General features: G+C 41.1%; 1 protein-coding gene across 1 annotated transcript in view; it reads left to right on the top strand.

The window, feature by feature from the left end:
* Positions 1-17,212, top strand: part of LOC122559891 (fer-1-like protein 4) — a 349,022-nt gene that overhangs the window by 276,235 nt on the left and 55,575 nt on the right. Inside the window, exons 38-40 of the mRNA XM_043709999.1 lie at positions 2,586-2,746; positions 7,009-7,094; positions 8,427-8,525. Of these exons, the coding sequence (XP_043565934.1) occupies positions 2,586-2,746; positions 7,009-7,094; positions 8,427-8,525 (346 nt within the window). The remainder of the gene's footprint in view (positions 1-2,585; positions 2,747-7,008; positions 7,095-8,426; positions 8,526-17,212) is intronic.

A 17,212-nucleotide genomic window follows, 5' to 3' on the forward strand; every position in this document is an offset into this window, starting at 1 on the left:
CCCAGCTCGCGCCGCTCTCTGCTGTGAGAAGGAACGGCCCAGGATTAGGCCCTTTGGCCCTCCAAGGCTGAGCTGATCCAAATGGCTAAACCTGTCGCCCAATTCCTAAGCATCTGTATCCCTCTGCTCCCCACCTACTCATGCATCTGTCCAGACACATCTTAAATGAATCTACTGTGCCTGCCTCTACTACCTCTGCTGGCAACACGTTTCAGGCACCTACCACTCTTTGTGTAAAGTACTTGCTATGTACATCCCCTTTAAACTTTTCACTTCTCACCTTGAACACATGACCTGTCGTTATTGAACCCCTCACCTTGGGAGAAAGCTTATCTCTATCTACCCTGTCTATACCCTTCATGATTTTGTAGACCTCAATCAGGTACCCCCCCTCAATCTCCTTTTTTCTAATGAGAACAATCCTAACCAACTCAACCTCTCATCATAGCTAGCACCTTCCATACCAGGCAACATCCTTGTAAACCTTCTCTGCACCCTCTCCAAAGCATCTACATCCTTTTGGTAATGTGGTGACCAGAACTGTACACAGTATTCTAAATGCGGCCAAACCAAAGTCTTGTACAATTTTAACATGACCTGCCAGCTCTAATACTCAATACCCCGTCCAATGAAGGCAAGCATACCATATGTCTTCTTGACCACTCTATCCACCTGTGCAGCCGCCTTCAGGGTACAATGGACCTGAACCTCCAGATCTCTCTGCCCATCAACTTTTCCCAAGGCTATTCCATTTACAGCATAGTTCGCTCTAGAATTAGATTTCCCAAAATGCATCACTTCACATTTGCCTGGATTGAACTCCATCTGCCACTTCTCCGCCCAACTCTCCAGTCTATCTATAATCTTCTGTATTTTTTGACAGTCCCTTATGCTTTCTGCTACTCCACCAATCTTCATGTCATCTGCAAACTTACTGATCAGACCAAAAATGCCCTCTTCCAGATCATTTATGTGTATCACAAACAACAGTGGCCCTAGCACTGATTCCTGTGGAACACCACTGGTGACCTTTCTCCATATCGAGAAGCTCCCTTCAACTACTACTCTCTGTCTCCTGTTGCTCAACCAGTTCTTTATCCACCTAGCTAGGACACCCTGCACACCATGTGACTTCACTTTCTCCATTAGTCTACCATGGGGAACCTTATCAAACGCCTTACTAAAACCCATGTATATGACATCAACAGCCCTTCCTTCATCTATCAACTTGGTCACTTCCTCGAAGAACTCTATTAAGTTGGTAATGCATGATCTCCCCCACAAAAAACCATGTTGCCTATCACTGATAAGCCCATTCATTTCTAAATATAAATAGATCCTATCCCTCAGTACCTTCTCCAGCAACTTTCCCACCACTGACGTCAGGCTCATTGGTCTGTAGTTACCCTGTATATCCCTACTACCCTTCTTGTACCGAGGGACAACATGAGCAACCCTCCAGTTCTCCGGCACCACACTTGTATTTAAGGATGCCACAAAGATATCTGTCAGGGCCCCAGCTATTTCCTCTCTCATTTCCCTCAGTAACCTGGGATAGATTCCATCCGGTCCTGGGGATTTGTCCACCTTAATATCCTTTAGCCTACCCGCTGCATCTTCCCTCCTTATGTCAGCGTGATCCAGAGTAAACAAACTTCTATATCTAATCTCAGCATTCATCACTTCCTGTTCCTCAGTGAACATTGATGCAAAGTAATCATTGAGAATTTCACCCATTTTCTCAGGTTCAGCATGCAACTTTCCTTCCTTATCCTTTAGTGACCAACCCTTTCTCTGGTTACCCTCTTGCTTCTTATATAAGAATAAAAGGTCTTGGGATTCTCCCTAATTCTGCTGGCCAAAGCTATTTCATGACCCCTTTTAGCCCGTTTGTTTCCTCGTTTAAGACTTGTCCTACTCTCCCAATACTCCTCCAAGGCCCATTCTGTTCTTAGCTGCCTGAAATTTATGTACACTTCCCTTTTCTTCTTGGCCAGTCGCATGATTTCTCCTGTCATCCACGGTTCACGAAACTTGCCTTTCCTATCCCTTGTTTTCAAAGGGACAGCTTATCCTGCACTATCTTCAACCTATCTTTGAAAGCCTCCCACATTTCAAATGTGGACTTCCCTTGAAATAGTTGTGTTCAATGCACATTTCCCAGTTCCTGCCTAATTTTGATATAATTGGCCTTGGCCCAGTTTAGTACTTGTCCCTAAGGACCACTTTCATCTTTGTCTACGAGTATTCTAAAACTTACAGAATTGTGGTCACTATTCCCAAGAAATCTCTCACTGCAACTTCTACCACCTGGCCTGGCTCATTCCCCAACACCAGGTCCAATATGTCTCCTTCCCTTGTCGGACTATTGACATACTGCTGTAGAAAACTTTCCTGAACGCTCCTACAAATTCTGCCCCATCCAAACCTCAGATCTGCAGTCCTCACTTTCTCCTAGCTGGAGAAAATGGTCCAGTGTCAGCCAAGTGCAAGGCTCTGGGGACTGCAGAACCCTTGGTTTAGAGAGTGTTCAGCATTATTCAATAATAATGAAATATTGAGTAACAATTTTTCATTAATTCTAGGGAATAACAAGAAAGGATCAAGTCCTATGATGACTGATGAGCAGAAGGCTCTGTATGTCTTAAGGCACTGGGAGGAAATGCCAGAATATGGTGTCAAACTGGTACCTGAACACATAGAAATCCGGACTCTTCAGAAATCTGAAAACCCAGGGATGTCAAAGGTAAACTGGCTTAAGACAATTCTAACTTTATTTCTTTTGAGATCCTAACAAGCAGTAAGGTGATGGGCTGTACTTGAACTTATTCCCAAAAGGAATAACTAGGTCTGCACCTGTTCTAATCACAGGTTGTTTTTGGAGTCAATTATTAAATAATGTTAGTCTGACAAGAAACTGATGCTATTTCAAACTGGCCATTTGAAAAATGGCAAAATCACTGTTATGTACCTCCTGCTGGATCAAAAGATGCCGGAGTGAGTGTGTCAATGGTAATGCCACTAGGTAATACAAACTGCTGATCAAAGAACTTTGGACTCTGGAAATCTAAACCAAAAACAGAAATAGCTGTTCTAGTAGTATTCTACTAGTAATCCAGACCCCCAATTAATGAGCAGGGGACAAAACCAGAAATAGCTGGAGAAACTCGACAGGTCTGGTAATATTTTGGTGAGAAAGATGGTTCTGAAGAATGGTCACTGAACCTGAAACTTTGGCTATCCTTTCTCTCCACAGACCTACTGAGTTTCTCCAGATATTTCTGTTTTGTTTTAGATTTCCAGAGTCTGAAGTTCTTTGATTTTTGTTTAATGATCTGGGGGCATGGTTTGAATCCTGCCATGGTAAATGCTAAAATTTGAATTCAACAGAAAAAAAACTTGAATAAAAATCTAGCCTAATGGCAACCAAGAAACCAACTGTTGATTGTTCATAAAAACCCCATCTGGTTCACTAATGTATTTTAGGGACAGAAATCTGCTCTCCTTCCCCTGTCTGGTCTACATATGATTCCTGACCCAGAGCACTATGCTTGACATGTTGATTGGATGAACCAGCTCGGTCAGGGTAGCCTTGAGGAGGAGTTCATTGAGTGTATCTGCAACAGTTTTCTTGAACAATATGTAATGGAACTGATGAGGGAGCAAGCTATCCCACATCTGGACCTGTGTAATGAGACAGGAATAATTAATTATCTAATAGTTAGGGATCCTCTTGGAATAAGTGATTACAATATGGTTGAATTTAGAATACAGAGGGTGAAGATAAAATCCAATACCAGGGTCCTGTGCTTAAACAAAGGAGACTACAATAGGATGAGAGAGGACTTGGCTAAAGTAGACTGGAAACAAAGATTTTATGGTGGGATAGTTGACGAGCAGTGGAGAACTTTCAAAGCAATTTTTCAAAGTGCTCGTCAAAAGTATATTCCAGTGAAAAGGAAGGACTGTAATAAAAGGGGTATTCTGCCATGGATGTCTAAGGAAACAGGGGAGGCCATCAAATTGAAAGAGAAGGCATACAAAGTGGCCAAGATCAGCAGGAAACTAGAAGGTTGGGAAAACTTTGTAACTCTTTTTGTGGCTTTCTGTTGACCTTTAAAGAAAAGTAGGATAGAATATGATAAAAAAGTAGCACAAAATATAAAGACCGATAGCAAAAGTTTCTATAAATGTATAAAACAAAAAAGACTGGCTAAAGTAAACATTGGTCCTTTAGAGGATGAGAAGGGGCATTTAGCTATGGGCTATGATGAAATGGCAGAGGCATTGAATAGGTATTTTATGTTGGTCTTCACAGTGGAAGACACCAATAACATGCCAGAAATTGACAAAGAGACAGAGGTAGGTGAGGAAGAAGTGATCACAATATGGTTGAATTTAGAATACAGAAACAATCATTATTACAGAAGTGGTAGTTTTGGACAAGCTAATGGAGCTAAGGATAGACAAATCTCTTGGCTCTGATGGAATGCACCCCAGGGTACTAAAAGAGATAGCAGGAGCAGCAGCAGGTTCTGTTGTGGTAGTGTTTCAAAACTCTCTGGACTCTGGGGCAGTTGAAGCAGATTGGAAAACAACAAATATGATGCCACTCTTTAAAAAGGGCGGTAGACAAAAGATGGTTATTATAGATTGGTTAGCTTAACTTCTGTAGTGGGGAAGATGCTTAAATTTATTACGAAGCAGGAAATAGCAAGGCATCTAGATAGAAATTGTTACATTGGGCAGACTAGCATGGGTTCATGAAGGGCAGGTCATGCTTAACTAATCTTTTGGAATTCTATGAAGACATATGAGCAAGGTGGGCAATGGGCACCCAGTAGATATGGTGTATCTGGATTTCCAAAAGGCCTTCGATAAAGTGCCGCACAAGAGGTTGCTGCATAAGATAAAGATGCATGGTGTTACGGGTGAAGTATTACCATGGATAGAGGCTTGGTTGACAAACAGGAAGCAAAGAGTAGGGATAAATGAGTGTTATTCTGGTTGGCAATCAGTACTTAGTGGTGTGCTTCAGGGTTCAGTGTTGGGACTGCAGTTATTCACAATTTATAAAGATGATTTGGAGTTGGGGACCACGTGTAGTGTGTCAAAGTTTGCAGATGACACTAAGATGAGTGGCAGAACATAGTGTGCAGAGGATTGTCAAACTTTGCAGAGGGACATAGATACTTTAAGTGAGTGGGTAAAGGTCTGGCAGATGGAATACAATGTTAATAAATGTGAAGTCATCCATTTTGATAGGCGTAACAGTAAAAAGGGCTATTACTTGAATGGTAAAACGTTGCAGCATGCTGCTATGCAGAGGGACCTGGGTGTCCTTATGCATGAATCACAGAAGATTGGTCGGCAGGTACAACAAAGTAATTAGGAAGGCAAATAGAATTTTGTCCTTCATTGCTAAAGGGATTGAGTTTTAAAGCAGGGAGGTTATGTTTCAGTTGTGTAGGATGTTGGTGAGGACACACCTGGAGTACTGCATGCAGTTTTGGTCTCCTTATTTGAGAAAGGATGTACTGACAGTAGAGGGGCTGCAGAGAAGGTTCACTAGATTGATTCTGGACTTGAGGAGGTTGCTATATGAGGAGAAATTGACTAGACTGGAATTATATTCATTGGAATTTAGAAGAATGAGGTGAGATTTTATAGAAACATAAAATTATGAAGGAAATAGAAACAAGGAGAAGAAGGCATAGCTTCAAAATTAAAGGGAGCAGATTTAAGAATGAATTGAGAAGGAACGTCTTCACCCAGAGGGTTGCAAATCTTTGGAATTCCCTGCCCAGTAAAGTAGCTGATGCTCCTTCAATAAAGGTTTTTGAAGCTAAGATCGATTTATTTTTAGAACAGTGAAGGAATTAAGGATTATAGCGAGAGGGCAGGTAAGTGAAACCGAGCCCACGAAAAGATCACCTGTGGTCTTATTGAACGGTGGAGCAGGCTCGAAGGGCCAAATGGCCTACTCCTTTCCTAGTTCTTATGTTCTTATGTTATGACACTTAACTGCATTTTTTTATTCATTCACAAGGTGAGGGCGTCGCTGGCTAGGCCAGCATTTACTGCTCATCCCTAATTGCCTGTGCTGGACCAGACAGTGACACCCACATCTTGTGAATGAAGAAAACTATTACTTATTACTTTCATTGAAATTCAGTTTAGTCGTCTATTTGACTGTTTCAAAGCTTAGACTGAGAGGTAGGTCTGCATTGGCTCCAAGAGCAGAAACTTCTTGGGGTCTGAGTCAAGTGGGCGATGTCAAGATTTGTGACAGAATTAGAAGAGAAATTCAGAGAAGTTCATCATGAGGTCAGGTGCATCTCAATCCATCTTTTATGCTTTTGACAAGTGACTTTTCTAATTTCTCTTCAGCCAATAGCAAGCTGCAAATTAAGGGGGATTATCATTCACTAAATTCCTAGTTTCTCTCAAAACAAAGGCATAGTCCCAGTCTTGATTTATAATTTAATTTAATCAGTTTATGTGGTCCTGTCTACAACAGAGCCAATCGTAATGCCACTGATCTGGCTGCTGCTATTGCTTTCTCCTGAGAGACCACCCATCCCCCTCAAAAGGACCAAATATCTTTACAGCTAACTAATTAGTCCCACTTCCTTGCTCTTTCTCATGGACTCTGCAAACTTTTCCTTTTCAAGTATTTGTACATTTCCCTTTTGAAAATTACCATCAGATTAAAGATGCTTCCACCACCTTTTTCAGGCAGCACATTCCAGATCACAGTAATTCACTGCATATTGACAGGATAACATAAAGGAAATCAAGAAGGCAGTCAATGTGATACAAAATTTGCTTTAAAAAGTGGCTGATGCAAAAGTAAAAGATATATATGAAGTATCATTGAGTTGAAAAATAGATCTCTGGTGCAGTGTGAAAACATGGAATACGTTGATGATTAATTTAGAGGAATAAACAAAGCAGGTTCAAAGTAACACATTAGATTAACAATTGTCACTACTCCTGTTTCCAAAGGGCCAAGTTCACATGTGGGTCGATATGTTTCCAGTTGACCTACCTGCACCTCCTCCTGTCAATATTAAACCCCGCCAACCAATCAGGTAAGGAATTACTAAAATGGTAAACAAAGCTACGAACAATCATTTCAGCAATAATCTTATAATGTATCCATGAATATTTTCACATTTCTCTCTCTCTTCTCTGTTATGATTTAAGTATTTTGATTTTTACTCATGGGGTATTTCTCTCTCTGTATATTAAACAGATGCTTGACCATTCTGAGTCTCTGCTCATTGACTTCCTTCCCTTCCACGCCATACTACCAAGGAGGATTGTGCATTTCATCATGGACAGGGATTTATGATTTCTAAATCTATGGCATTGTATTGTTGACAATCGACTGCTGCAATAATATATTTCTAATCGCCTGAATACAATTTGTTGGCAAAAACTCAGTTCCTTCTCTAAATTCATTGGTGTTCCTTGTTCCATACCCACTGCCTCCCTCACCCACTATGACCACTCCATGCCAGCAATCTGTTTCCCTTTACTATAGCCGAGCTGCTACATATCCTTCTCTGTATTCTTTCCTATCACAAAAATCTTTCACTAGATTTCTTGTAAAACTTTTCTCTTTATGCATTTCATTGACTAAATGTCTTCTCCCAAACAATGAAATCATAACTTTGTATGTAGTTTTCACAAATATGATCCCACAAGAACCAGGTATAATTTTTAAAAATGATGCCTCCTAATTTATAGGTTGTAACTTGAACTAGATAAGCACTATCATGTTTACTGTGTAGTTCAGTGTTCAATGTGAATTGTGAAATTTGAATATGGTCCACTGAGGAAGTTGGATGTTCCCCTCTCTTCTCTTTGCTTGGGGAAAAGCACCATTCCCTGGCCCATATATATTAGTTTGTATCAGTGACTAATGAAATGCATTCATTCAAGCTGAGTATATTTTAATCCAGTTTTAAAAACACAAGAGTATTGTTAAAATAGATGTTGCATTGTGAAAAGCTACAGAGGATTATAAAATAATGAGGAGTATAGATAAGGTGAATGGCAGATGTCTTTTCTCTAGGGTGATGGAGTTCAGGTTTAGGGTGCATATTTTTAGGGTGAGAGAAGAAAGATTTAAAAAAGACATGAGGGGCAGTTTTTCCACAGAGAGTGGTTTGTTTGTGGAATGAACTTCCAGAAGAAGTGATGGATGTGGGAACAGTTACAATATGTTTAGGTAAGTACTGGAATAAGAAATGTTAGGAGGGATATGGGCCGAGCACAGGCAGTTGGGAATAGTTTAGTTTGGGATTATGGTCAGCATGGACTGGGTGGACAGAAGGGTCAGTTTCTATGTTGTATGACTGTATGATTCATTTTTGATTATTACTGATTGGCAATATTTGCTGTTATATCTTTATCAGTTATGAACTAAGAGTCATTATCTGGAATACAGACGATGTGGCACTTGATGACGTGAATCCGCTGACAGGAGACCGATCCAGTGACATCTATGTCAAAGGGTATTTCTTAAAATTATATTAAATCACTGAGCAGATCCTGGCCCAAGACTACATCAGTGTCCCTAAATACTTAATTCATAGTAACATTGGAACAGGAGCAGGCCATTCAGCCTCTTGAGCCTCTTCTGTTATTCATGAGAATCATGGCTGATCTGTGGCCTAACTCATATGCCTGCCTTTGGACCATATTCTTAAAAAAAGTCCATCTCAGATTTAAAATTAATGACTGATCTATTCATTGCTGTTTTATGGACGAGAATTCCAAACATCTACCATCCTTTTTGTCTGTTTGTGCTTCCTAATATCTCTTCTGAATGGCCTGGCTCTAATTCTCAGACTATGCTCCCTAGTTCTAGAATCTACAAGTTTTTATTTGGAAATAGTTTATCTTCCTATTAGATACACATGTGAAAATAGGCATTTAGCCAAATGATTACATCAAAAATTACACCTAGAGTAACACATTAAGTCTTTGGGGATGCTCCACCACTTAATAAAGTAATTGATTAATCTCCCAACTTAGCTAAATCTCTCTGCATTATCTACAGATCTAAATCCTGAAGACATTGAGAATTCCAGTTCTAGATTCCCAAAAGAGGAATGCAGTCTTTCTGAATCTAGCCTTGTCAATGATTTTAACTAAGAAATGTTTAAATTCTTCTAAACTCCATACAATATAGGCCTAGCCTACATAATTCTTTGATAGAATAATCCCTCATTCCAAGAAACAATCTAGTGAAAGTTTCTCTCTTCTGGGAGGATATGTCCTTTTTTAGATGCAGAGACTGAAACTATGCTGTGGTTCTGTTCGCCGAGCTGGAAGTTTTTGTTGCAAACGTTTCGTCCTCTGGCTAGGCGACATCATCAGTGCTTGGGAGCCTCCTGCGAAGCGCTTCTTTGATGTTTCCTCTGGTGTTTATAGTGGTCTGTCCCTGCCGCTTCCGGTTGTCAGTTTCAGCTGTCCACTGTAGTGGTTGGTATATTGGGTCCAGGTCGATGTGTTTGTTGATGGAGTTTGTGGATGAATGCCATGCCATGTGAATGGCATTCATCCACAAACTCCATCAACAAACACATCGACCTGGACCCAATATACCAACCACTACAGCGGACAGCTGAAACTGACAACCGGAAGCGGCAGGGACAGACCACTATAAACACCAGAGGAAACATCAAAGAAGCGCTTCGCAGGAGGCTCCCAAGCACTGATGATGTCGCCTAGCCAGGGGACGAAACGTTTGCAATAAAAACTTCCAGCTCGGCGAACAGAACCACATCAACGAGCACCCGAGCTACAAATCTTCGCACAAACTTTGAACTGAAATATAGTTGTGGTCTTAAAATTTCATATAATAGGAACAAAAGCTAACGTAATTTGCTTTCCGAATTGTTTGCTGCAGCTGCAAGTGAACATACTTTGATTCATGTAAAGAACACTCACATCCCACTGAATACCCTGCTTCCTCATCATTTAGAGTCAGAGAGCTGTACAGCACAGAAACAGACCCTTCAGTCCAACTCGTCCATGCCGACCAGATATCCTAAAGATTTGCCAGCATTTGGCTCATATCCTTCTGAACGCTTCCTATTTATGTACCCATTCAAAAGCCTTTTAAAAGTCGTAATTGTATCAGCCTCCACCACTTCCTCTGGAAGCTCATTCCATCCATGTACCACCCTTTGCATGACAAATTTGCCCGTTGGGTCCCTTTTAAATCTTTTCCCTCTCACCTTAAACCTGTGCTTTCTAGTTTTGGACTTCTCTATCCTGGGAACAGAACCTCCACTATTCACCCGACCCATGCCCCTCATGATTTTATAAACCTCGACAAGGTCACCCCTCAGCTACTGACACCCCAGGGAAAATAACCTCAGTTTACTCAGACTAACCATATAGTCCAAACCCTCCAACCCCAGCAACATCCTTGTAAATCTTTTCGGAACCCTTTCAAGTTTCACAACATTTGGATTGGAGGGTGGCTAATGTTGTACCACTTTTTAAGAAAGGTGGGAGAGAGAAAGCAGGAAATTATAGACAAGTTAGTCTGACTTCAGTGGTGGGAAAGATGCTGGAGTCTATTATAAAGGATGAAATTACGACACATCTGGATAGTAGTAACAGGATAGGTCAGAGTCAGCATGGATTTATGAAGGGGAAATCGTGCTTGACAAAACTTCTGGAATATTTTAAGGCTGTAACTCTGAAGATGGACGAGGGAGATCCAGTAGATGTAGTGTACCTGGGCTTTCAGAAAGCTTTTGATAAAGTCCCACATAGGAGGTTAGTTAGCAAAATTAGGGTGCATGGTATTGGGGGCAAAGTACTAACTTGGATTGAAAGTTGGTTGGCTGACAGGAAACAAAGAGTAGTGATAAACGGCTCTATTTTGGAATGGCAGGCAGTGACCAGTGGGGTACCGCAGGGATCAGTGCTGGGACCGCAGCTTTTTACAATATATGTTAATGATATAGAAGATGGTATTAATAATAACATTAGTAAATTTGCTGATGATACTAAGCTGGCTGGCAGGGTGAAATGTGAGGAGGATGTTAGGAGATTACATGTGACCTGGACAGGTTAGGTGAGTGGTCAGATGCATGGCAGATGCAGTTATCCACTTTGGTGACAAGAACAGGAAGGCAGATTACTACCTAAATGGAATCAATTTAGGTAAAGGGGCAGTACAAAGAGATCTGGGTGTTCTTGTACACCAGTCAATGAAGGTAAGCATGCAGGTACAGCAGGTAGTGAAGAAGGCTAATAGCATGCTGGCCTTCATAACAAGAGGGATTGAGTATAGAAGCAAAGAGGTTCTTCTGCAGCTGTACAGGGCCCTGGTGAGACCACACCTGGAGTATTGTGTGCAGTTCTGGTCTCCAAATTTGAGGAAAGACATTCTGGCTATTGAGGAAGTGCAGCGTAGGTTCACGGGGTCAATTCCTGGAATGGCGGGACGGGGTAGATCATTTAGGACAGAGATGAGGAGAAACTTGTTCACCCAGAGAGTGGTGGCTGTGTGGGATGCTCTGCCCCAGAGGGCAGTGGAGGCCCAGTCTCTGGATTCATTTAAGAAAGAGTTGGATAGAGCTCTCAAGGATAGTGGAATCAAAGGTTATGGAAATAAGGCAGGAACAGGATACTGATTAAGGATGATCAGCCATGATCATATTGAATGGTAGTGCAAGCTCGTAGGGCAGAATGGCCTACTCCTGCACCTATTGTCTTTTGTCTATTGTCTATTCATAGCAAGGAGACCAGAATTGAACACAGCATTCCAAAGCTGGCCTAACCAATGTCCTGTACAGCTGCAACATGACCTCCCAGCTGCTATACTCAATGCACTGATCAATAAAGGCAAGCATACGAAATGCCTTTTTCACCATTCTGTCTACCTGTGACTCCACTTGCAAGGAACTATGAACCTGCATTCCATGGTCTCTTTGTTCAGCAACACTCCTGAGGACCTTACCATTAAGTGTATAAGTCTTGCCCTGATTTGCCTTTCCAAAATACAACAGCTCACATTTATCCAAATTAAACTCTAATTTCCACTCCTCAGTCTATTGGTTTTCTGCAAACTCCTTTAAGGATTAAAAGCACAGATTTAATTGGCGGTTGGGGTTTTGTCACCACTAGACATGTATGGCATGTCTGACAAAATCTGACCACATTTTTATCTTATCCTGGCTGGTAAAAATGTTTTCATAGTTTACGTTGTCTTTCTCTAATGTCTAGTGGTCATCTTCCAGATGTGCTAGTCATCGCCTAGAACCAGGGTTCACAGACTAAGGATAAGGGATGTAGACCAGAAATTGACTTTTTCACCCAGAGTGTAGTGAGTTTGTGGAACTATCAGTCACAGGAGACAGATGAAACCAAAACCTTACAGACTTTCAAGAAAGATGTAGATATTGTTCTTAGGATGAAACAGATCAAAGGACATGGAGAGAAAGCAGAATCTTTGGACTCTGGAACTGTGCCTATGGTTGGAGAGTCGCTATTGTAACCCACTATTTAAGAACAAAGAAGGACTCTGTTCGGCAACACTTTCCATGACCTTACCATTAAGTGTGTAAGAGCTGCCCTGATTTGTCGTACCAAAATGCAACAACTCACATTTATCTAAATTAAACTCCATCTGCCACTCCTCAGTCCATTTGCTCATCTGATCAAGGTCCCATTGTACTCTAAGGTAATTTTTTTCACTGTCCACTACACCAGCAATTTTGGTGTCATCTGCAAACTTACTATCCATACCTCCTATATTTGCATCCAAATCATAAATAAATGTCAAAAAGCAGAGGGCCCAACACTGATATCTGTGGCACATTGCTGGTCTCAGGCTTCTAGTCTGAAAAACAACCGTCTACCACCTTCCTCTGACTCCTACCTTCACGATAATTTTGTATCCAAATGGCTAGCTCTCCCTGGATTCCATGTGATCTAACCTTGCTAACCAGCCTACCACGTGGAAGCTTGTTGAATGCCTTGCTGGAATCCACATAGACAACATCCACTGCTCTGCTTTCATCAACCTTTTTATAACTTGTTCAAAGACTCAGTCAAATTAGTGAGAAATGATTTCCCATGCACAAAGCTATGTTGACTATCCCTCATCAGTCCTTGCCTTTCCATATATGTGTACATCCTGTCCTGCAGAATCCCTACAACAACTTACCCATCACTGACATCAGGCTCATCGGTCTCTTGTTCTCTGGTTTCTCCTTACCATTTTTGTTAAATAATATCACCACATTAGCCAACCTTCATTCTTCCAGCACCTCACCCGTGGTTATCAATGATACAAATAGCTCAGCAAGGGACCCAGCAATCACTTACCTAGCTTCCCACAAATTTCTGGGGTACACCTGATCAGTCCTGGGGATTTACCTGTCTTTATGTGTTTTAAGACATCCAGTATCTTCTCCTCTGTATTATGGACACTTTTCAAGGCATCACTCTTTATTCCTGCAAGTTTTCTAACTTCCATATCTTTCTCCACAGTAATATCTGACTTGAAATATTTGTTTGGTGAATCACTCATTTTTTGCAGTTCCACACATTGACGGCCTTCCTGATCTTTAAGGGGCCCTATTCTCTCATATCCACTTTTGGCCCTCCTGATTTCCCTCTTGAATATACTCCTACTGTCCTTATACTCCTCTAGGGATTCATTCGATCTCAGCTGTCCATATCTGACAAATGCCTCCTTTTTCTTGACAAAAGTGTCAATTTCTCCAGTCATCCATCATTCCCTATTTAAAAAAAATTCTGCTACCTCTGCTAAACTGAGTAAACTAATGTTCCACCACGTTATATTCCATCTGACCAAACCTGTCTCTATCTCTGAACTTCTTTTAATTGTCTTCAGAGTCTACTTTCCTACCTAACTTTGTTTCATTAGTAAACTTGGATACCTTACTCTCAGCTACTTATCTAAGTTATTCATAATAATTGTAAATAGCTTGTGGTAATCCATTAGTTACAACCTACCAAACTAAAAAAGTCTTCTTTATTTCTACTGCCAGTTTTATATACATTACCCAATCCTTAATCCATGATGATACATTACCCAGAGTCCTAATTTTGGATCACTACTTCTTGTTTGGCATATCATCAAATGCTTTTTAAAAATCCAAATACACTGTGTCCACTGTTTCTCCCTTATCTATCTTCCTAGTTACATCTGCAAAAAAAACTCTTAAAAAATATTAAATATGATTTTCCTTTTCCAATATAAATCCATGTTGTCATAACTTTACAGAAAAGAATTGTACCCACTGTTCCATAAGTCATCACAAAATGGATTAATATATATAATGCCAATGAAATCACCAAGACAATATATCTGAATGATTGCTACTTTGGATTTAAACATTTCATACCAGGTTTTCTTCAGTAACAGGAAAAAATCTTTTTTGTAACACATTTAATTTTAACAAAATCAATGAAAAGAAAGCATTCATAATTTATGCAACTTTAACTCTGCCCTTTCTAAACCACAATTATATCCACAGTTAAACATTAATAACGCAGAGAAAAGACAAACAGTTTAACACGTATACTATGGGAGGAAAAGAATATAGACAATAGGGTAAACAAAATTTCAGTGGTCAAAAATCCAGACCATAAGGTGTAAAGATACTTTCCTCACAGTCCTGCATATGTTTGCAGTAATGAGATGCCCCTGGTTACACAATGACTATCATTCTTCACTTTCATGGATGATCAGGTGAACTTAGATTTTCTCTTGTATGAATTCTTTCTTTTAAACTTTCTTGGGTTTTCTGCCTTTCCCACATGGAGAGAGGAGGAGTTTGCTTCAAAGGATTTACAAGGATGTTGCCAGAGTTGGATGGTTTGAGCTACAGAGAGAGGCTGAGTAGGCTGAGGCTATTTTCCCTGGAGTGTCAGAAATTGATGGGTGACCTTTTAAAAGTTTATAAAATAATGAGGGGCATTGATCAGGTGAAGAGTCAAGGTATTTTCCCCAGGGTAGGGGAGTCAAAAACTAGAGGGCACAGGTTTAAGGGTGAGAGGGGAAAAATTTAAAAGGAACCCAAGGGCATCATTTACATGCCAAGGGTGGTGCATGTATGGAATGAGCTGCCCGAGGAAGTGGTGGAGGTAGGTGCAATTACAACATTTAAAAGGCATCTGGATCGGTACATGAGTAAGAAGGGTCTACAGGGATATGGGCCAAATGCTGGCAAATGGGATTAGATCAATTTAAGATATGAACAGGTTGGACTGAAGAGTCTGTTTTCGTGCTGTACATCTTTATGACTTGAAATTTTTAATGTTCTCCAGCTCAACCAGAGGGCTATTGCAAGGCAGAATTTCCTTAACTCGAAAAGTTCTTGGCTGTGTTCAGTCTTGAATTCTCAAAATGTTTGCTTCCAGAAAGCAATATTATATTGTGCAGCTGAACAATTTGTTAACAGTTGATTTTCAAGTTGCAAAGCTTTTCAATTTATTTTCAGTTACTACAGTGCAACTTCCTTTTCAGTGTATAGTCCAAAAAGAAAAGAAAAATGTCATTTCTCTTACATGTTAATTCTTCCCAAAGTGCCTTTCTATCACTAACATTTGTCTATTCAATTTTAGGATAACTGATTGTCAAAGGCTTTGTGAAAGGTCAAAGCCAATGCATTTCCCACCCCTGTAGTTATCTCCTTTAATACCTGAGGGCTCAGGTCACAGTTCCAGGGACTGTCAACTTTGCATCCTGTTAATTTCTCCAATACTATTTCATAACCAATACAAACTTTCTCAAAAACCAAAACAGAAATAGCTGGACAAGCTCAGCAGGTCTGGCAGCGTCTGGTGTCCAGTGACCCATAATGTTAACTCTGCTTTTGCCCCACAGTTGCTGCTAGATCTGCTGAGTTTTTCCAGCTATTTCTGGTTTTCTTCCGGATTTACAGCATCTGCAGTTCTTTGGTTTCTTTCGTTTTTTTGACAAATTCCTCAGATTCCTCATTTTTGTTCAATCACTGGTTCTCAGTCATTTCTGGAATATTCCTTTATGGCTTCAACTGTGAAACATACAAGAGTATTTAGTGAGCCACTTACCCAGCTTATTTCAAAAATGCCTTCCAACCCAAAACTTCTATTACCGAGAAGCACATGGGCTAACAGTTTTTTTATTAGATTAGATTAGATTACATTATAGTGTGGAAACAGGCCCTTCGGCCCAACAAGTCCACACCGACCCACAACCCACCCATACCCCCTACATAACACTACGGGCAATTTAGCATGGCCAATTCACCTGACCTGCACATCTTTGGACTGTGGGAGGAAACCGGAGCACCCGGAGGAAACCCACGCAGACACGGGGAGAATGTGCAAACTCCACACAGTCAGTCGCCCGAGGCGGGAATTGAACCTGGGTCTCCGGTGCTGTGAGGCAGCAGTGCTAACCACTGTACCACCGTGCCGCCCACATTGGATGGGAACACTGCCAATGGTTAGGTTCCGCATCAATGCACATACTATCCTGATTTGGAAATATATCTCTGTTTATTCACTATCGAGGAATAGGGAGAGAGAACAGTTAAATGCGTGGCTACAGCTAACCACTGTACCACCGTGCCGCCCACATTGGATGGGAACACTGCCAATGGTTAGGTTCCGCATCAATGCACATACTATCCTGATTTGGAAATATATCTCTGTTTATTCACTATCGAGGAATAGGGAGAGAGAACAGTTAAATGCGTGGCTACAGGGATGGTGCAGGAGGGAGGGATTCCGGTATTTGGATAACTGGGGTTCTTTCTGGGGAAGGTGGGACCTCTATAAACAGGATGGTCTGCACCTGAACCAGAGGGGCACCAGTATCCTTGGTGGGAGGTTTGCTAGTGCTCTTGGGGGGGGTTTAAACTAACTCTGCAGGGGCATGGGAACCCAGACTGTAGCTTTAGGGTGCAGGACCTGGAGTGTAGGGAGGTTAGGAACATGGCATCATTTTCAAAGGAAGGTGCCTGTAAACAGGAAAGTGGCTTGAAGTGTGTATACTTCAATGCAAGAAGTATACGAAATAAGGTAGGTGAACTTGCAGCGTGGGTTGGTACCTGGGACTTCGATGTTGTGGCTATTACGGAGACATGGCTAGAACAGGGACAGGATTGGCTGGTGCAGGTTCCAGGGTTTAAATGTTTTAGTAGAGTCAGAGGTGGGG

The sequence above is a fragment of the Chiloscyllium plagiosum genome, chromosome 20 (genome assembly GCF_004010195.1).
Source record: "Chiloscyllium plagiosum isolate BGI_BamShark_2017 chromosome 20, ASM401019v2, whole genome shotgun sequence".
Lineage (NCBI taxonomy): Eukaryota > Metazoa > Chordata > Chondrichthyes > Orectolobiformes > Hemiscylliidae > Chiloscyllium > Chiloscyllium plagiosum.